Consider the following 16,178-nt stretch of genomic DNA (forward strand, 5'->3'; position numbering starts at 1 on the left):
ATGGAAGGCATGGGGCGCAGTTACTACCCCGAGTGCTCAGGCAGAGCTCACCAGGGAAGAAAAATGTGGGAGAGTGCACTGCTTCCCCAAATCTGGTTTCTTACCTCGGATTTCTTCAGTGGGTGGTGGTGATTTTTGTTGAGGTGCTGCTGTGGGCTGAGGTTGCAAACAGGAATCTGTACAGGGAGGGGCTGCTGCATCCCCGGGAGGCCACTGGGCTCCGGTGGGAAGAGGCTCACGGCGGGCCCACTGAACACGTTGGGGTGAGTGCCATTGTGAGCTCTGCACCCCAGCAGAGCCCCACGGAGAAGAAGATGGAGAAGCCCCTCCTCCAGCGCCCTCCGAAGCCTACTGTCACGCCAGCGGACAAAGGAGAAACCTGTATAGGGTCCAGCTCCCTTATCGCAAGCAGGGCAGCGAAGGGGAGTGAGCAGCGGAGAGGCAGGAGCCCTTTGGCTACTGTCATCAAGAGACTGATAGTGAAGTTAATTTTCGACAGTACACTAACGGGAAGGAGGAAGAGAGGAAATGGTTAGAATATACTAGCAAACGTAAACCTAACAAAATAAAGCCGCCACCGTTCTCATTTCTGTCACTAGTCATGAGACCATGGTTGATACCTAGGCCTTCTTCTTCTACCCATCGCAGTCCCCTGCCCTCAGCCCCTGGTGCTAACACCAATAGCAAGTCTGACGGGAGCTGTTCCTCAAAAGGGGGAAGTTGTTTGCTGCTTCCTACTCTTCAGATCCAGTCAGTTTAGTGGGCTAGTGTGATACTTCCTGGAATGTCACAGTGTTCAAGGTCCCTGAGCATCTGATGGTAGAATTGCTGTAGCCCTGAGGCAAGGCTCATATGCATGTAAAAGCAAAATGCTTCTGGTGGTCCTGGCCGATGGATAGAGACAAAAGAGTGATGGCATTAGCCAGGTCATTAGCAGGGCGGGACCCAGTGGGGTCAGGCTGCCGGGTGGGATCATCTGTTGAGTTAGATAGGTCACAGCCATTCGCCAGCACCCATCTGACTTCTGCCCAGGCCAGTCTAGTTAAATGGGGATGTGACAGATATCACCACCTTTGTTTCTTTCAAGTCTTTGAAGTGGCATTAAATTCTTTAATTATCCCAGGGTACGATATTGCTCCTGTTAAATATCTTTTTAAAAATATGTTTCTATTAATTTTTTGGAGGAAGGCAGAGGGAGAGAGAGAAACATCGATGAGATCGCTGCCTCCTGCATGCACTCTCCTGGGGACCGAGCCTGAAACTTGGGCATGTGCCCTGACCTGGAGTCCAATCAGTGACCTCTTGGTGTATGGGAGGGTGTTCAACCAGCTGAGCCCCATCAGCCGGGGCTGGTTAAGTGTCCTGGTGGAGAGGGGCAGTCCTAGTGGGTTCCCACCAGGTCTCTTCTATATGACCCTTGTCAGTGGGCCAACTAGTTGGCAGTGGAGAGCCAGTGTGGGCGGCAGCCACTTGTCAAGTATGTCTGTTGCCAGGTCGTCCAGGAGTTGAGGAATAACCACAGTCAGTGCGCGGACCAGCTGGCCGCTGTGCGTGGGACTGGAGCGCAGCACCCACCTGGTGCCTGACGCCCTCAGCCCTCCCCTGGACTGGTGAGCCACCGTGGCATTCTGAGTCACCAAGGGCCTGGGGGCTTCCTTTTCCCTCATCGGCAGTCACTCTAGCACGTGGCTGGGGGAGCTGGGGAGGAGGCGCAGTCTGCCCTGCGGAAGCAGGCAGGGCCCTTCCGGAGCAGGTTCCGCCTTGGCTCCGTTTCTAGAATCGGGTCAAGAAACTGATTGGAAGGTTATGGCTTTTCAAGAACGGTTATGACTCTCAGAGGTAGAGTTCCCCCTGTTACATGGGTCAATCCAGGGTTTAGTGGGCTGCCTTTGGAACACTGATCAATTAACTGCCATGGAATTACTGACACACCCTGCCTCTGTTAGTGGAAGATGCACCACCTTGTCTTGGTGAGTAAGGACACCCAGCTGGGCGAAAATCTGTACCTTCTGACTCCCCAGAACTTCCCTACCAGTGGCCTTACTGATAACATAAACAGTCTGCGAACAGGCATTTCCTATGTTATAGGTGTTATATACTGTGTTCTTACAATAAAGGAAGCTAGAAAAGAGAAACCATTACTAAGAAAATCTCGAGGAAGAGAAAGTACTTTACAGTATTTATTGAAAAAACCCTGCATCTAAGTGGAACCGAGTAATTCAAATCTGTATTGCCCAAGGGTGTTGTGACAGAGACTATATGGTCTGCAAATCCTAAAATATTTACAGTATTTGCTATATTCTAATAATAATAATATATTGGCAAAAACTGGGGAACGTGTGTGGGAGTATATTCTAAGGATCTTGGACCAGGGAGGGCAGAATATAGTTCTGTGTTGGGCCTGTTTATTCATACGAGCTCCGTCAGTAGAGTCCACATTTAATGGATTGGCGTGCGCAGCTAGGAGTGTCCCCAACAGCGCACTCAGCTTATGGACGTTTGGACTCAGCGGTGACCTGCGTTTAATGAGGTGGAGAGCCAGAGCTTCCCTGGCAAGATGCAAAGGGAGGGACCCGGAGGCTTGGGGAGACCGAGCACAGGGGCACAGAAAACACCCCTTCACTGAGAAGCACACTGGGGGGCGTGTCTGCCCGGGGAGCGCTCCGTGGCCCTTCTCCTCTGTAGCGTGGACCTGACTCCCTACACCTGGGCTGGCAAACGGTAATCTGGAAAGGACCACTGCTTCTCCCAGTTATTTCACTGTTTTTTAAAATAGCTGGTTTGTTAAAAAATTGGAATCTTAATTTCTTTTAATCATAAATTCCTTTATGGGGAATTTTTTCTTTGATACCATTTGGATCTTGTTTGTATTGAGGATGCTAAAGATTTAGCCATGCTTATGACCAGGGGAGGAGACGTGAGGAAAGAAGGGATGAAAAAGCAGGTCTAATGGTCGCACTCCGACGCGGAATCTAAGTAACAAAATAAACTGATGAACGGAGAGGGTCCAGAGACATGGATGCAGGGAACAGAGTGCGGATCCTCAGAGGGAGGTAATCAACCAAAGACCTGTGTGCACATAGGCATCAGCCATGGACACGGACAATATGGAGCTGAAGGCCTGGGGCGGGGGAGGGGGGCGGGCTGGAGGGGGTCAAAGGGGGCATATGTAATACTTTCAACAATAAAGATTTATTTAAAAAATAAATAAAACCGATCAATCTGACTTAGCCCCCCCATTCCCCACAAAAAAGCAAGTCTAGGAGGTTGAAGGCTGGGTCGCACGGGAGGTGACGAAGGCACGCTTCCCCAACGGCTGTCCTTAGGAAGGAGGAGGGCGTGGGTTTCTCATAGTCTCTGGTCTAGCCTTTCCCCTCGAGTTACCACAACCAAGGTGAGGGTTGTGCTTCCCGCACCAGCAGGAGGGAAGAGGTGAGATGGCCCCTGGCCGGTGAGCTCAGTGGTTGGAGCACTGGGCTGTGCACCCACAGGTCATGGGCTTGATTCCTGGCCAGGGCAAGGACCTGGGCTGCAGGTTTGATCCCCGCAGGGCTCATGCGGGAGGCAGCCAGTCAACGTGTCTCTCACATCAGTGTTTCCCTCCCTCCCTCCCTCCCTCCCTCCCTCCCTCTTTCCCTCCCTCCCTCCCTCCCTCTCCCTCCCTCCCTCCCTCCCTCCCGCCCTCTTTCCCTCACTCCCTCCCTCCCTCCCTCCCTCCCTCCTACTCTCTGTTAAAAAATCCATGGAAAGAATATCCTCGGGTGAGGATTAAAAATGAAGTAGTGATGAACTCACATAGTTAAGTTTGCAGGAGAAGAAAAGGGCAGTTGAAGAATTTTGTTTTCTATAAAGTAAGAGCTTGTGTGTGTCGGAATAGAGGGTTCTGGAGAGTATATGTAAAACCCGCTTTGGAGAACGAGAAAGGAAGTCGTACAGAATACGTGTTTTATAAAGTGCATTCAGCACGACAGTAAATCGAGTGTCTGGGAGGCGGAAGGAACCTCTGAAAACAGGGTAGGGTACAGCTGACCGACGGCCAGCTCAGGCTGCATTCTGGCCTCGGTCCACCTGCACGTGCGCACTGTGGGACGCACCTGCAGGATTTCTGACGGACGCCGCAGTCTGTTAGGGTGCTTGTTTCTCCGATAGTGAACCAGAAAGAAACTGCTGACCCAAAGGCGTCGTCTCTGTCCCGTTTGAGACCCTCCGTGAACGCTCGGTGTTTTCAGATGTTGTTAGAACTCTGCGCTCTTAAAAAAAAAAGTCGCCCCACCATTTTAGGGGTGTCAAGTACCATTGATTTCAATCAGGAAGGCTGGTAGCCTGTTTTTGCCTGTTTAGGAAAAAAAGACACCCCAATATTGTTGTACATGAACATCTTATTATAAAAAGTGGAGTTGACTGAAAATCTGAGGAGTTAGCTTCTGTCACTTAAAGGTTTATTTCCAAATAATTTCAAGTGTACAAAAAAGTTGAAAAAATAGACTTAAAGAACTTTTGTATGTTTTTTTCGGATTTACCAATTGATAACATTTTGCCACAATTGCTTTATCATTCTATAACATATGTACGGATGTACACATACTATTTCCCTGGTCAATTTTATCTTTGTAATCATAATCTAGAGCAGTCCTTCCATGATCTAGATGGGACTATCGAAGTTCAGGGGAATTGAGTGAGTTAACTAAGGTCCTGCCGAGGAGCTGGGCCTCTAGTACCCGAGTCCTCCGTCCCAATCTATGTTCCTCTTCTGCTTTGCTATCTTTTTACTTGACTCTCCAGATAAATATGTATTCTCTACAGATAGAAAGAATGTCTGCAGATGCTCTTTAAGTTAAGTCATCAGTTCTCAAACGTTTTAGTACCAAGACAATTTTCATGCTTAAAACTGTTGAGGATGATGAGTATGTTCATTCTCTTTTTGTGGTGATGGCGTACATATGTTGAAATTTATCCAATTGTACACTTTAAATATGTGCAGCTTATTGTATGCCAATTGTACCTCAGTAAAACTTTATAAAATTAAGGACCCCAAAGAGCTTTTTTGTTTATATGGGTTATATCTGTCGGTACTTATCAAACTAGATATCAAGATGGAGGGACTTTTAAACTATTATCTCTCTATATAAAAGCCTAAGCAACTGTTAGGACTGGACGACTGGCCGGTAGCTATTACCAGGGGGGCGGTCAGCGCGCTCCCACAGCCAACTTCCCACGGCTGGCCGACCTCTCGGGTCCCTCCCCCGGCCGGCCAGCCCAATCGGGACTGGGCGAGACGGCCCCGATCCCGGCCAGGCCGAGGGGCCCCACCCGTGCACGAATTCATGCACTGGGCCTCTAGTTTTAAAATAACAATACTAAACTTAATGCTGACATTAACGTTTTTCATAGGCGTAGTTACAAAAAAGGAGTTTAGTAGTAAGGCTGTGTTTTCCATTCCTCTAAGGCTCTTTAACACTGCTTTGTGTGTTTGGTCTGTCACAGTATGTTGTTTGAGTTTGAAGCGTATGAAGAAGCTTCGCTTCACATGTATATGCCCTTAGGAGGAGGAACCTTTGATAGTGTTTTTCAGGTAATAGGTATTCATCTTGGATTTGATATCAAATCTTGACAAGTGGTTGTTTCTTAAAGGTTCTTGCAGTGTATAATCCGAAACAATGAACTTTTAAAAAATATATATTATTGATTTTTTACAGAGAGGAAGGGAGAGGGATAGAGAGTTAGAAACATCGATGAGAGAGAAACATCGATCAGCTGCCTCCTGCACACTCCCTACTGGGGATGTGCCCACAACCAAGGTACATGCCCCTGACCGGACTCGAACCCGGGACCCTTCAGTCCACAGGCCGACGCTCTATTCACTGAGCCACACCGGTTAGGGCAACAATGAACTTTTTGTTTTCTATTATATTAAAAGCCATTGGTTTATTTGCACTTGGAATGGATCTTACCTGATAGAATTAGCCTGGCTTTTATATATAGACTAGAGGCCCGGTGCATGAAGTTTGTGCACTCGGGGGGTGTCCCTCAGCCGGCTTGCGCCCTCTCGCAGTCCAGGAGCCCTCAGGGGATGTCCTACGGCCATGAAGGCGGGAGAGGCTCTGCCACCGCCACTGCGCTCGCCAGCCATGAGCCTGGCTTCTGGCTGAGCGGCGCTCCCCCTGTGGGAGCGCATTGACCACCAGGGGCAGCTCCTGTGTTGAGCGCCTGCCCCCTGGTGGTCACTGCGTGCCATAGCAACCGATCGTTCCACTGTTCAGTTGATTTGCCTATTAGCCTTTTATTATATAGGATATTACTACTTGATTGGTACTTTTAATATTTAGTCACTTGCCTTTTCTGTTAAATGCCCCAATTTCTCAAATATAGAAACTGGGCCCAGCCGGCGTGGCTCAGTGGTTGAGCGTTCACCTGTGAACCAGGAGGTCACGGTTCAGTTCCTGGTCAGGGCACATGCCCAGGTTGTGGGCTCGATCCCCCAGTGTGGGACTTGCAGGAGGCAACTGATCAGTGATTCTCTCTCATCATTGATGTTTCTCTCCCTCTTTCTCTCTCTCTCTCTCTCTCTCCCTCCCTCTCTCTCTCTCCTCTGAAATCAATAAAAATACATTTTTAAAAAATAGAAACCAGCCCCTATGTTTTCCCATTTTACTTTTATAGGAGAACCAAGGTATCTAGACTTGTTTCCATTGCACTGTGTACATGGCTTTTTGTTGTGAATTTCATTTTTCGCTCTTTTGCTGAAGTAGACTCTGAGTAGACTGCGGTTATGATAAAAACAAAACAAACCCACATTTATTCTGAAGGCTGTTGCTCCTGAAGGGCATTTGCCAGCTCTGCTGAGGAGTTCGGAGAAGGAAATCCGGTCGGTAGCAGTGAATGAAGATGCGGGCTGAGCCTCTGTCAGACAGGCTCACTGATGAGCTGTTGGTGGAGGCGGCTGTTCTCAGCGCTCTTCCTGAGAGCGCTCTGGGCTGGGCGGCCGTCCTGCTGGGGGGGTGACCAGTGCCATCCACACCTTCAAACATCCTTCTCAAGGATGGGAGAGACAAATGTGAAATCGTGGGTTTTTACCAAAGGGTAAGAAATATAAGCAGAAAGAAATAATATAAGCAGAATCACTAGTCTCTTAAAGTTTATTTTAGAAATGATCCTGAGCCACACCAGCTATGGCTTATACCAGGGGTGGGCAAACTTTTTGACTCGAGGGCCACAATGGGTTCTTAACCTGGACCGGAGGGCCGGAACAAAAGCATGGATGGAGTGTTTGTGTGAACTAATATAAATTCAAAGTAAAGGAGCGGAGGGGAGAGCAAGAGAACCGGATAGAACAGCCGGATCCGGCCCGCGGGCCGTAGTTTGCCCACGGCTGGCTTATACCCTTTTAAAAGTTTTTGTCTAAGGCACTAGCAGGTCTGACGGTCTATGTTGTGCTCGCTCTGATACAGAAAACTGCTAACTTGTGTTCATGTTTCTATTTGCAGGGTCTCCAACTGCATTTCTTGAAGAGAAAATGGCCTTCCAGGGATATCAGAACAACCAGAACTGGCCAGAAAATACAAGCTTTTACTTTGGCCCCGAGCAAGCGGTGAACCCTATCCAGACTGGTAGGTGCAGGCTTGCCTGTGACTGCTGAATGTGAACTGACATAAGCATGAACAGCCACAGCCACCACTCACATCAAACATTTCAGCCCAAATATAGCTCGTGAAGTGCAACCCTCCTCCTCTCCGTGCCTCTCCGTCCCAGGCACAGGCCCTCTGGCTCTCTCCTCTGCAAAACCTTTTTGAATAAAGGAACTGGAATTCATATTCATTGGAGTTTAATTCTTCTCAAAGGAAGTATTACTGTAATAGCACAATTTTTTCCTTTTCATTGAATTTATTGGGGTGGCTCCGCTTAACAAAATCATACAGGTCTCAGGTGCGCAGTTCCAGGACACATCGGTACACTGTGTGTGCTGCGTGTTCACCACCCAGGGCAGGTCTCCGTCCATCAGTCACCAGTTTTTTTTTTTTTTAAATATATTTTATTGATATTTTACAGAGAGGAAGGGAGAGGGATAAAGAGTTAGAAACATCGATGAGAGAGAAACATCCATCAGCTGCCTCTTGCACACCCCCCACTGGGGATGTGCCCGCAACCAAGGTACATGCCCCCGACCGGAATCGAACCTGGGACCCTTCCGTCCGCAGGCCGACGCTCTATCCACTGAGCCACGCCTGTTAGGGTCGTCAGTCACCATTTAACAGCACTGTTTGTTGAATGCCTGTTTTGCGCCAGGCATAATGCTACAGCCTTTACATATAGATTACCTGTGTTTCTTACGTAACTCCGCCAAATATATATTATACTCGTTTGACAGAAGAGAAACCAAGGCTCAGACCCACTTCCTATAAAATCCAAAGTAATCGATGGAGTCAGAAGGCGTGTCTGAGTGGGAGCGGTGGAGGAACGGATTGCAGAAGGGCCTCCATGTGGCAGCCTCAGTGCCTCCGGGTCCGAGTTACCGGCTGAGAGCTCACGTTGCTGCCACTGAGATGTGGCTTTTTTTTTTTTTTTTTTTTTTTTTTTTTTTTGCCATTGGTCTTATAAGGGGGACACATAGCTGGTTTCAAATTAGTGACTATTTATTGATTTCTTACCATGTGCAGTGACATTATCTCAATTTTTTTAACTTACTGTTGACAACACACGTGTAACGAGTCAGCACGCACTGGGTGTAAGGAATGCTGTCTTTGTAGCAGTGTTCACTGGGGCTGAGTCTGAAATCCCTTTTCGCTCCAGATCCCTACAGGACGCCCTGTGGTGATGGCCTGGAAGACCTGCTCTTCTTTCCCAGGGGAACCAGCCATGCCTCCGCGCTGACTCGGCAGAGTGGCCCTCTGACAGACAGCGATGGTACGGCTTCTCCAGCTCGGCTTGTTCGCACTGCAGATGGTTAATGTGGCCTTTCCCCATCACCGTGGGAGTTACAGGCAAAGCACGCTTAGGGGCTGTGGCTGGGAGTTAATGTGGCCTTTCCCCATCACCGTGGGAGTTACAGGCAAAGCACGCTTAGGGGCTGTGGCTGGGAGTTAATGTGGCCTTTCCCCATCACCGTGGGAGTTACAGGCAAAGCACGCTTAGGGGCTGTGGCTGGGAGTTAATGTGGCCTTTCCCCATCACCGTGGGAGTTACAGGCAAAGCACGCTTAGGGGCTCTGGCTGGGACAGGGCGCTCTAGACCAATCACAGGGGAGAGTTCAGGTGGGCTTTCTGGCTGCTCGCCTCCTGTGAGGGGATCTTGGACTCTATTCCCACGGCCACACTCTGTGTCCACATTTCACTGCCTCACTCAGTGGCCTTGGCACGTTTTGTTTATCTGTAACGTCAGTTTCTTTTATCTGATAATGGGGCCAACAGTAGTTCCTACATTAAAGATGAGCTAAGATCAAATAAAATTATGTAAAAGTATTTTGCATATTGTTCATTACATAGTAAACATAAACAGATCTTAGTTATTAATTGGGAGTATCCTCATTTATGGTGCTGCATAACTTTTAAACAAAACTTTACTTCTACTTATCTTGGGTTTCCAGCTGGACTATTTAACAAAAAGACAGGCGAACAGAGAAGAATAGTTTATTAATGCATGTAGCATTCATCATGCAGGAGAAAAGTAGCTCAAGGTGGTTTCCTTAGAATTTCTCTTTCTGGAGCATCTTCAATAAGAACATTAAATTTGTAGAGAAATGGCCCTAACCGGTTTGGCTCAGTGGATAGAGCGTCAGCCTGCGGACTCAAGGGTCCCAGGTTCGGTTCCGGTCAAGGGCACGTACCTTGGTTGCGGGCACATACCCAGTAGGGAGTGTGCAGGAGGCAGCTGATCGATGTTTCTCTCTCATCGATGTTTCTCTCTATCCCTCTCCCTTCCTCTCTGTAAAAAATCAATAAAATATATTTTAAAGAAATTTGTAGAGAAATGACAGGACAAGGAAAGCAGTTTTAGACTGAAGAGGGGCAGCCTGCGGGGAAATGTGCAGATTGCTCTGGTGCCCTCTCGGGCCGGTAAGTTTAATCTCAGTAAAAGGAGGGTTGATACCCTGCCCTTCGGCCGAAGTGGGAGAGCCTTTTCCAGGTGTGCTGTTTCTCAGTTGCCTTCAACTCAGAGTAATTTTTCAGTCAAAAAGGCATGTTTTGGGGTGACATATTCTGGTTCCCTTCACTGGCCGGCATCAGTAAGTCCCACTTCAAACAATGCTTATAATCCTGTATTTGTAAGAGCCTGGCTAATAATATGTTTCATTAGGTTTTTCTTTGGACTCTGGGGAGAAGGATGTCAAATGAGTTGACTTTGATGTTATCCATCTCGTCTCCTGAGACTTAGATTCTGGCTTTGACTCCGTGTTTTATAGCTCCTTAGTGAGTGAGGCATTTAGAGGCATTGAGGTCTGTCTTTACAGCATCTTTCTTCTCTCTTTTGTGCTCCCTCACTCTTTCCCAGTGTACACCCCTGTCACTCCACACCCAGCCCCCTCCGTCATCTCCTGACGGAACTTCCAAATCCATCCTGAATAGACCGGAAATATTGACCCTCTGCGTCCTGTCTGTTTGTCATCCCATCTTCATGAGTAAGACTCAAGGCGCCCTATTTGTTTTCCCTCCTCAGGCCTAGCTCTCTCTGGCTTTCCCGGTCCCCTTTGTTCGCGCTGACTGTCTTTCCCTTGCTGACACGCAGGATGAGATCAGTCTGAGTCAGACTAACCTCATAGTCCCAGAAACATCTTGTCCTGTTGGCCTCTCCATACTGTTTTTTGCTCAGGGTTCTCCATCCTTGAAATTGACTCCCCTCTCCTCTCTTCTTGCTCTTGCTTCTCCTCTGAAGCCTTCTCTGACTACTCTGGTCCTCATGGTTGATTTCAAACGCTTACAGCGCCTCGTTCATACTGTATCTTCCATATTATTTGATCTATGTCAAAGATCTTGCCTCTCTACCTAAATTGTAATAATCTTGATGGCAAGGGGTTATTAAATACACTGTTAAGTCTGGCAGTGGACAGCATAATAATAATCTTTTGACATTATCTAGTTCTTAATAATTTACAAAGCATTTCCACAAAATGTCCCTAACATTGGAAAAGGGGGTGTTAATCTCCTTTTATGGGTGAGAAAATTAAGACCCCCAGTTCCTCACTGTCCGTTATGTCGTGTCAGTGGTGATGCTGAATCTCTGAAATGCACTCTGGGAGGCTGACTCACAGCACTCCAGGGGTATGGCGACATGCACAGCCTGCAGATTAGCCAGAAAGCTGGGGACCGTCAGCAGTGTTTGCCTCAGGACTCTGCTCTGTCTGCGTGGCCGAGGTCTGCATGCTCGGCAGACATAAAGCTCGCTTCAGCGTCAGGTACCCCCCCCCCCCCCCCCCAGTGCTGACGTGTGTGTTTGTGTCTCACTATTAGGCCACCTTCCCTGCGACATGTTTGCTTCTGAAGCTGTTGCACCTCAGGCCTGGCCTGTGCAAGCCCCGGACTCGCCCCTTGTGGGGGCCTTCACTTCCCCAGCGGCCACACCACCGCTGCAGCCCACAGCAGGTGAAGTGTTAGAGCCCCTTTATCGGTGTGTGGTTGCAGGGTCAATAATCAGTATAAAGCATCAGACGTATTTTTTAGCAGCATACAGCAGTATAGACAAAAATGTCAGAATTGTCACAGATATTTTTAAACTTGTATTACTGATTTCACAGCTAGAGGAAAGAAGGTGTGGTTGAGATATAAGACTTGGGATTAATGGGCAAAGAAAATCCCTTTTTAATTTGGTGCAGACTTCAAATTCCAGGGTCCCATATTCCCTTTCTGACATAATTACATGCCTGTATTGTTTTCTAAGCATTGGGTGTTTTTTTTCTTCTTTGCCTTTTCTCCTCCATTATTTGTTCTCCCCATAGCCTAGTCCAGTGGTCGGCAAACTCATTAGTCCACAGAGCCAAATATCAACAGTACAGTGATTGAAATTCCTTTTGAGAGCCAAATTTTTTAAACTTAAACTTCTTCTAACGCCACTTCTTAAAAATAGACTCGCCCAGGCCGTGGTGTTTTGTGGAAGAGCCACACTCAAGGGGCCAAAGAGCCGCATGTGTCTCGCGAGCCGCAGTTCGCTGACCACGGGCCTAGGCTTTTAAGTATTGGGACTGTCAGAGTAGGCGCAAATGCATTAAACTGCCAGCTTCTTAGTTATGTTTGGGGTGTTGGGGTCACAAAAGCCAGATATTCCTGTGCTCTAAGAGAGTGAGTTTTGAATGCAGAGCTCTGAGCAGACTCTGATGGCTCCTAAACTTCCAACGTGTTTCCCTTAGAGCCAGCCGGGGAGGCAGACATGGCATCAGAAGGAGAGAGGGCATCAACCAGAGCCCTGGAGATGATGATGGGCCTGCAGGCTGCTGGCAGGGCACCGTCTGGAGAAGCAGAGATGGCCCTGGCTCAGGACCTGGCACCAGTCCCAGGAACAGAGGTGGCGTTGGCCAGAAACGTGGCATCGCCTACCAAAGAAGATGTGTCATTTGCCAAGAACACGGAATCATCCACTGAGTCAGACATGGCTGTAGTCACGGACGTGGTACTCCCTATAGAATCAAAAGAAACCCCACCCAAGGATGGAATACTATTCAGAGAGACAGAGAGGGCACCACCCATCAACATGGATGTGGCTCCAGCTGAAGGCATGGTCTCACTCACAGAAATGGAGATGGCGTTGGCTAAGGACATTGTATCACCCACAGCCAAGGAGTTGGCCTTGTCCTCAGAAACAGAGGTGGCCCCGGGCAAGGACATGGCTCCGCCCCCAGAAACAGTGGCGGCCCTGGGCAAGGATATGGCTCCGCCCCCAGAAACAGAGGTGGCCCTGGGCAAGGATATGGCTCCACCCCCAGAAACAGAGGTAGCCCCAGGCAAGGATGTGGCTCTGCCCCCAGAAACACAGGTGGCCCTGGGCAAGGATGTGGCTCCGCCCCCAGAAACACAGGTGGCCCCGGGCAACGATGTGGCTCCGCCCCCAGAAACACAGGTGGCCCCGGGCAAGGACGTGGCTCCGCCCCCAGAAGCACAGGTGGCCTCGGGCAAGGACGTGGCTCCGCCCCCAGAAACACAGGTGGCCTCGGGCAAGGATGTGGCTCCGCCCCCAGAAACACAGGTGGCCCTGGGCAAGGACATGGCTCCGCCCCCAGAAACACAGGTGGCCGTGGGCAAGGCTGGGCCTCCGCCCCCAGAAGCAGAGACATCCCTGGCTAAAGATGTACCACCTTCAGAAACAGCGGGGGCCCCAGTTCCAGTGAAGGACGTGGGAATTGTACGGACACAAGGAAAACGGAGTGAGGGTTTCCAGTTAGCGTCTCTCCAGAGCGAGGGGCCTTCAGCGGTACCTACTTCCAGGATCTCACCAGGTACGGCTCCCATTTGTTCCAGCATTTCTGCCTACCAGGGTGAGTCTCCCGCAGGGCACGGGACACGCGCATGCCAGATATAATAAACACAGTACTTTGCACATCTGCACACATTCCTCCTCTCCCAGACAGTCACTTCTCACCTCCACCCTCCTCCAACACCTTCTTCATCCTTGCTCTCTGCTGATCTTGTTTTTCTTATAGATCAGGAGGCAGTAAGAAGGGACATTCGCAACCTCACTCCTCATCTACCTAACTGCTTGTGTCTGTGCCCAGAGACACTGCCCCTCCTGTTACTGGGAGTAAACATCCCTGCTTCTGATTAAGGCCACCTCCCTATTTTGTACTAGATCCCATCTCTTCTTGCTCTTCTTGTATATTGCTCTGCTCTGGTCATTCTCTCTCTCTCTCTCTCTCTCTCTCTCTCTCTCTCTCTCTCTCTCTCTCTCTTCTCTTAATCCTCACCCAAGGATATGCTTCTGTTGATGTTTTCAGTGAGAGAGGAAGGAGGGGAGAGAAAGATGAGAGAAACACTGATGTGAGAGAAACATCATTGGTTGGTTGCCTCCCCCATGTGCCCAGCTGGGGATCGATCTGCAGCCAGAGGTCAGCCACAGCCTTTGTGGGCACAGGCCGAGGCTCCGGCAAAGAGCACTCAGCCGGCCTCTCCTCTCCTGCTCTCAGCAGTGCTTTCCGGCCCGGTGGACCCTGCCCGCCAGCATGCAAGCATCTGCTGCTTTCCTCATTTACAGACAGACAGACCGAAGCCCCTCCAGTCCCACCGCCCCGCCCGCTCCCCTGTCCGCTGCGCTGACTGCAGCGTCCCTCCTCCTCCAGCGCTTTCTGCTTCCAGCCTCTGGAAGGTGGAGAAGTAGCTGAAGCCGTGCTTCTCTCAAACCTGTGTGGTTCTCGCTGTCGCCTTTAGAACCAGCCACAGCCGCGGGCCAAGCCTTCACCTTGCCAGCGGACGAGGCCCCTGTGCTCGAGGAACCAGAGCAAGGGAAGCCTTTCAGCAGTCAGCCTTCGCAGCCCTCTGCAGAGCCCTCAGGTAGGTCAGGGAGTGCGTGGACTCTGGAACCACTGCCCCTGGGAGGGCTGGGTGCTGGTGGTAGCGCTGTCCCTGGTCACAGGTGGTGGCCGGCAGCACCGTTGATGAGGTCAGTTCTCCTAGGTTTTGTCTTGTTTGGGCAGAAAGTCAGCTTGTTACCTACTTTTCAGTGATCAGCACGCCAACCCAGGGCACCCAGTGCAGGTCAGCGCTCCCCGTTCTGTCCCTGTGGTCTCAGGCGGGGTCCTGAACGGCCCTCGGTTTGCTCGCTGTGAGAGGGGTATGTTGGTCCGTGTTCCGTAAACCCCCTCGTTACCGTGTCACAGCTGGCCCATCGGCATCGCCCGGGAGCGCGTCAGAAACGCACGATCTCGGGCTCCACCTCAGCCTCCCAAGTTTCCCAGATAATTCTTAGGTCTTACCCTGTAGGGACCGCTCCCAGAGGCTTCGTACCTTCAAGTCCGATTACTTGTGAGCTTCAAGGCACATGTTCTCATTGTGAGCCAGAAACACGTGCCTGTGATGACCATCGCGAGTCTCTGCGTGCTTTTCCATGACCGATGAGCATGTGAGCTGCGGGCAGGGACGGGGATTGACTCCACTTGCAGTCCTGGTGCTTTGCACACCGAAGGAGCTGGTACCAACAAGGAGCAAAACTGAGTTTAGGTTTAAAAATGTCGTTTTAGTGACTCAGCATATCAGTAAAGATTTATCAAGTTCTTAACACGTACAGAACACACCATGCTAAGGCATAGCGATCGCTGAGTCCGGGCCCTCGCCCTTCTGCCGCTGTATTACAGCCTGGGTGGAAAGGGAAGGTCCCAGGCATGAACACTGAAACCAAAGGTTATGTAATTGAACTAGTTTAAGAGATGGCACCGAATGCTGGTAGCTCCTGGTTAATGCCAAATTACAGGTTACAAATGCTGTAGGGCTCGAAAGCCTGGCAGTTTTTTTAAGAGAAGCAATTACTGATCTGAGGTATTAAATAAAGGTAAGGTTTGGAGGGTTGGGTGGGTAAGGAAAGACAGGAGATGCTGTGAGTGTTCTGCTATGCTCCGGGTCACTTCCTGGGCCGGACCTGACGAGAACGGGCCTCCACCTGCTTGACGGGCCCTTTCTTGGAAGCAGGTCCTCGCAGCCTTGACGTGGAGGCAGGCGGCCGGAGCAGTGACTTCCTGAAACACTTCCCAGGTGTTTCCCCGGTTGTGTTCCTTCACTGTCCTGCTGGCAGTAGGGCTAGTTCTCTGACTTTGGAGGAAGTACACTTGGGAACAGAAATTGAAATCTAACACGTTTGTCTTTTGAAGTAGGAGGTTCTGGTTCTGGAACGATGAGATGATTTCTCTGGCCCAAATACGAATTCAGATCTTTTTCTTTTCCTTTTCTTCCTCTTTTTTTTTTTTTTTTTTTTTTTAGTAGTACAAGTCTGGTCTGTTTCCCAGAATTTATCTGGTTAGTTTGATAACTGATTAGTATAATATTGGTGACAGACTCTTAGAATTACAAATTCTGTCCAAGATCATATGTATTTTATTCAATTCATAAATAAATGTCACCAAAAAGAAATAGGAGCTTACCATTTTATTGCAGAATTGGGAATTATGTGCCTAATTAAAACAATGACCAATATAAACAAGTATCAGATGAGAGTCACAGGCAGTAAATGCTTATTATAGGGGTTAGGAAATCTCTGAGTTTCTTTTCTCCAGT

General features: G+C 49.4%; 1 protein-coding gene across 17 annotated transcripts in view; it reads left to right on the forward strand.

The window, feature by feature from the left end:
- MAP4 (microtubule associated protein 4) overlaps positions 1-16,178 on the forward strand; it is a 120,256-nt gene that overhangs the window by 67,552 nt on the left and 36,526 nt on the right. For all 17 annotated transcript variants that reach the window (XM_080676131.1, XM_080676135.1, XM_080676134.1 and 14 more), the window contains exons 4-8: positions 7,485-7,607; positions 8,788-8,901; positions 11,442-11,573; positions 12,335-13,417; positions 14,343-14,465. In XM_080676131.1, the coding sequence (XP_080532257.1) occupies positions 7,485-7,607; positions 8,788-8,901; positions 11,442-11,573; positions 12,335-13,417; positions 14,343-14,465 (1,575 nt within the window). The remainder of the gene's footprint in view (positions 1-7,484; positions 7,608-8,787; positions 8,902-11,441; positions 11,574-12,334; positions 13,418-14,342; positions 14,466-16,178) is intronic.

The sequence above is a fragment of the Plecotus auritus genome (genome assembly GCF_963455305.1).
Source record: "Plecotus auritus genome assembly, chromosome: 6".
NCBI lineage: Eukaryota > Metazoa > Chordata > Mammalia > Chiroptera > Vespertilionidae > Plecotus > Plecotus auritus.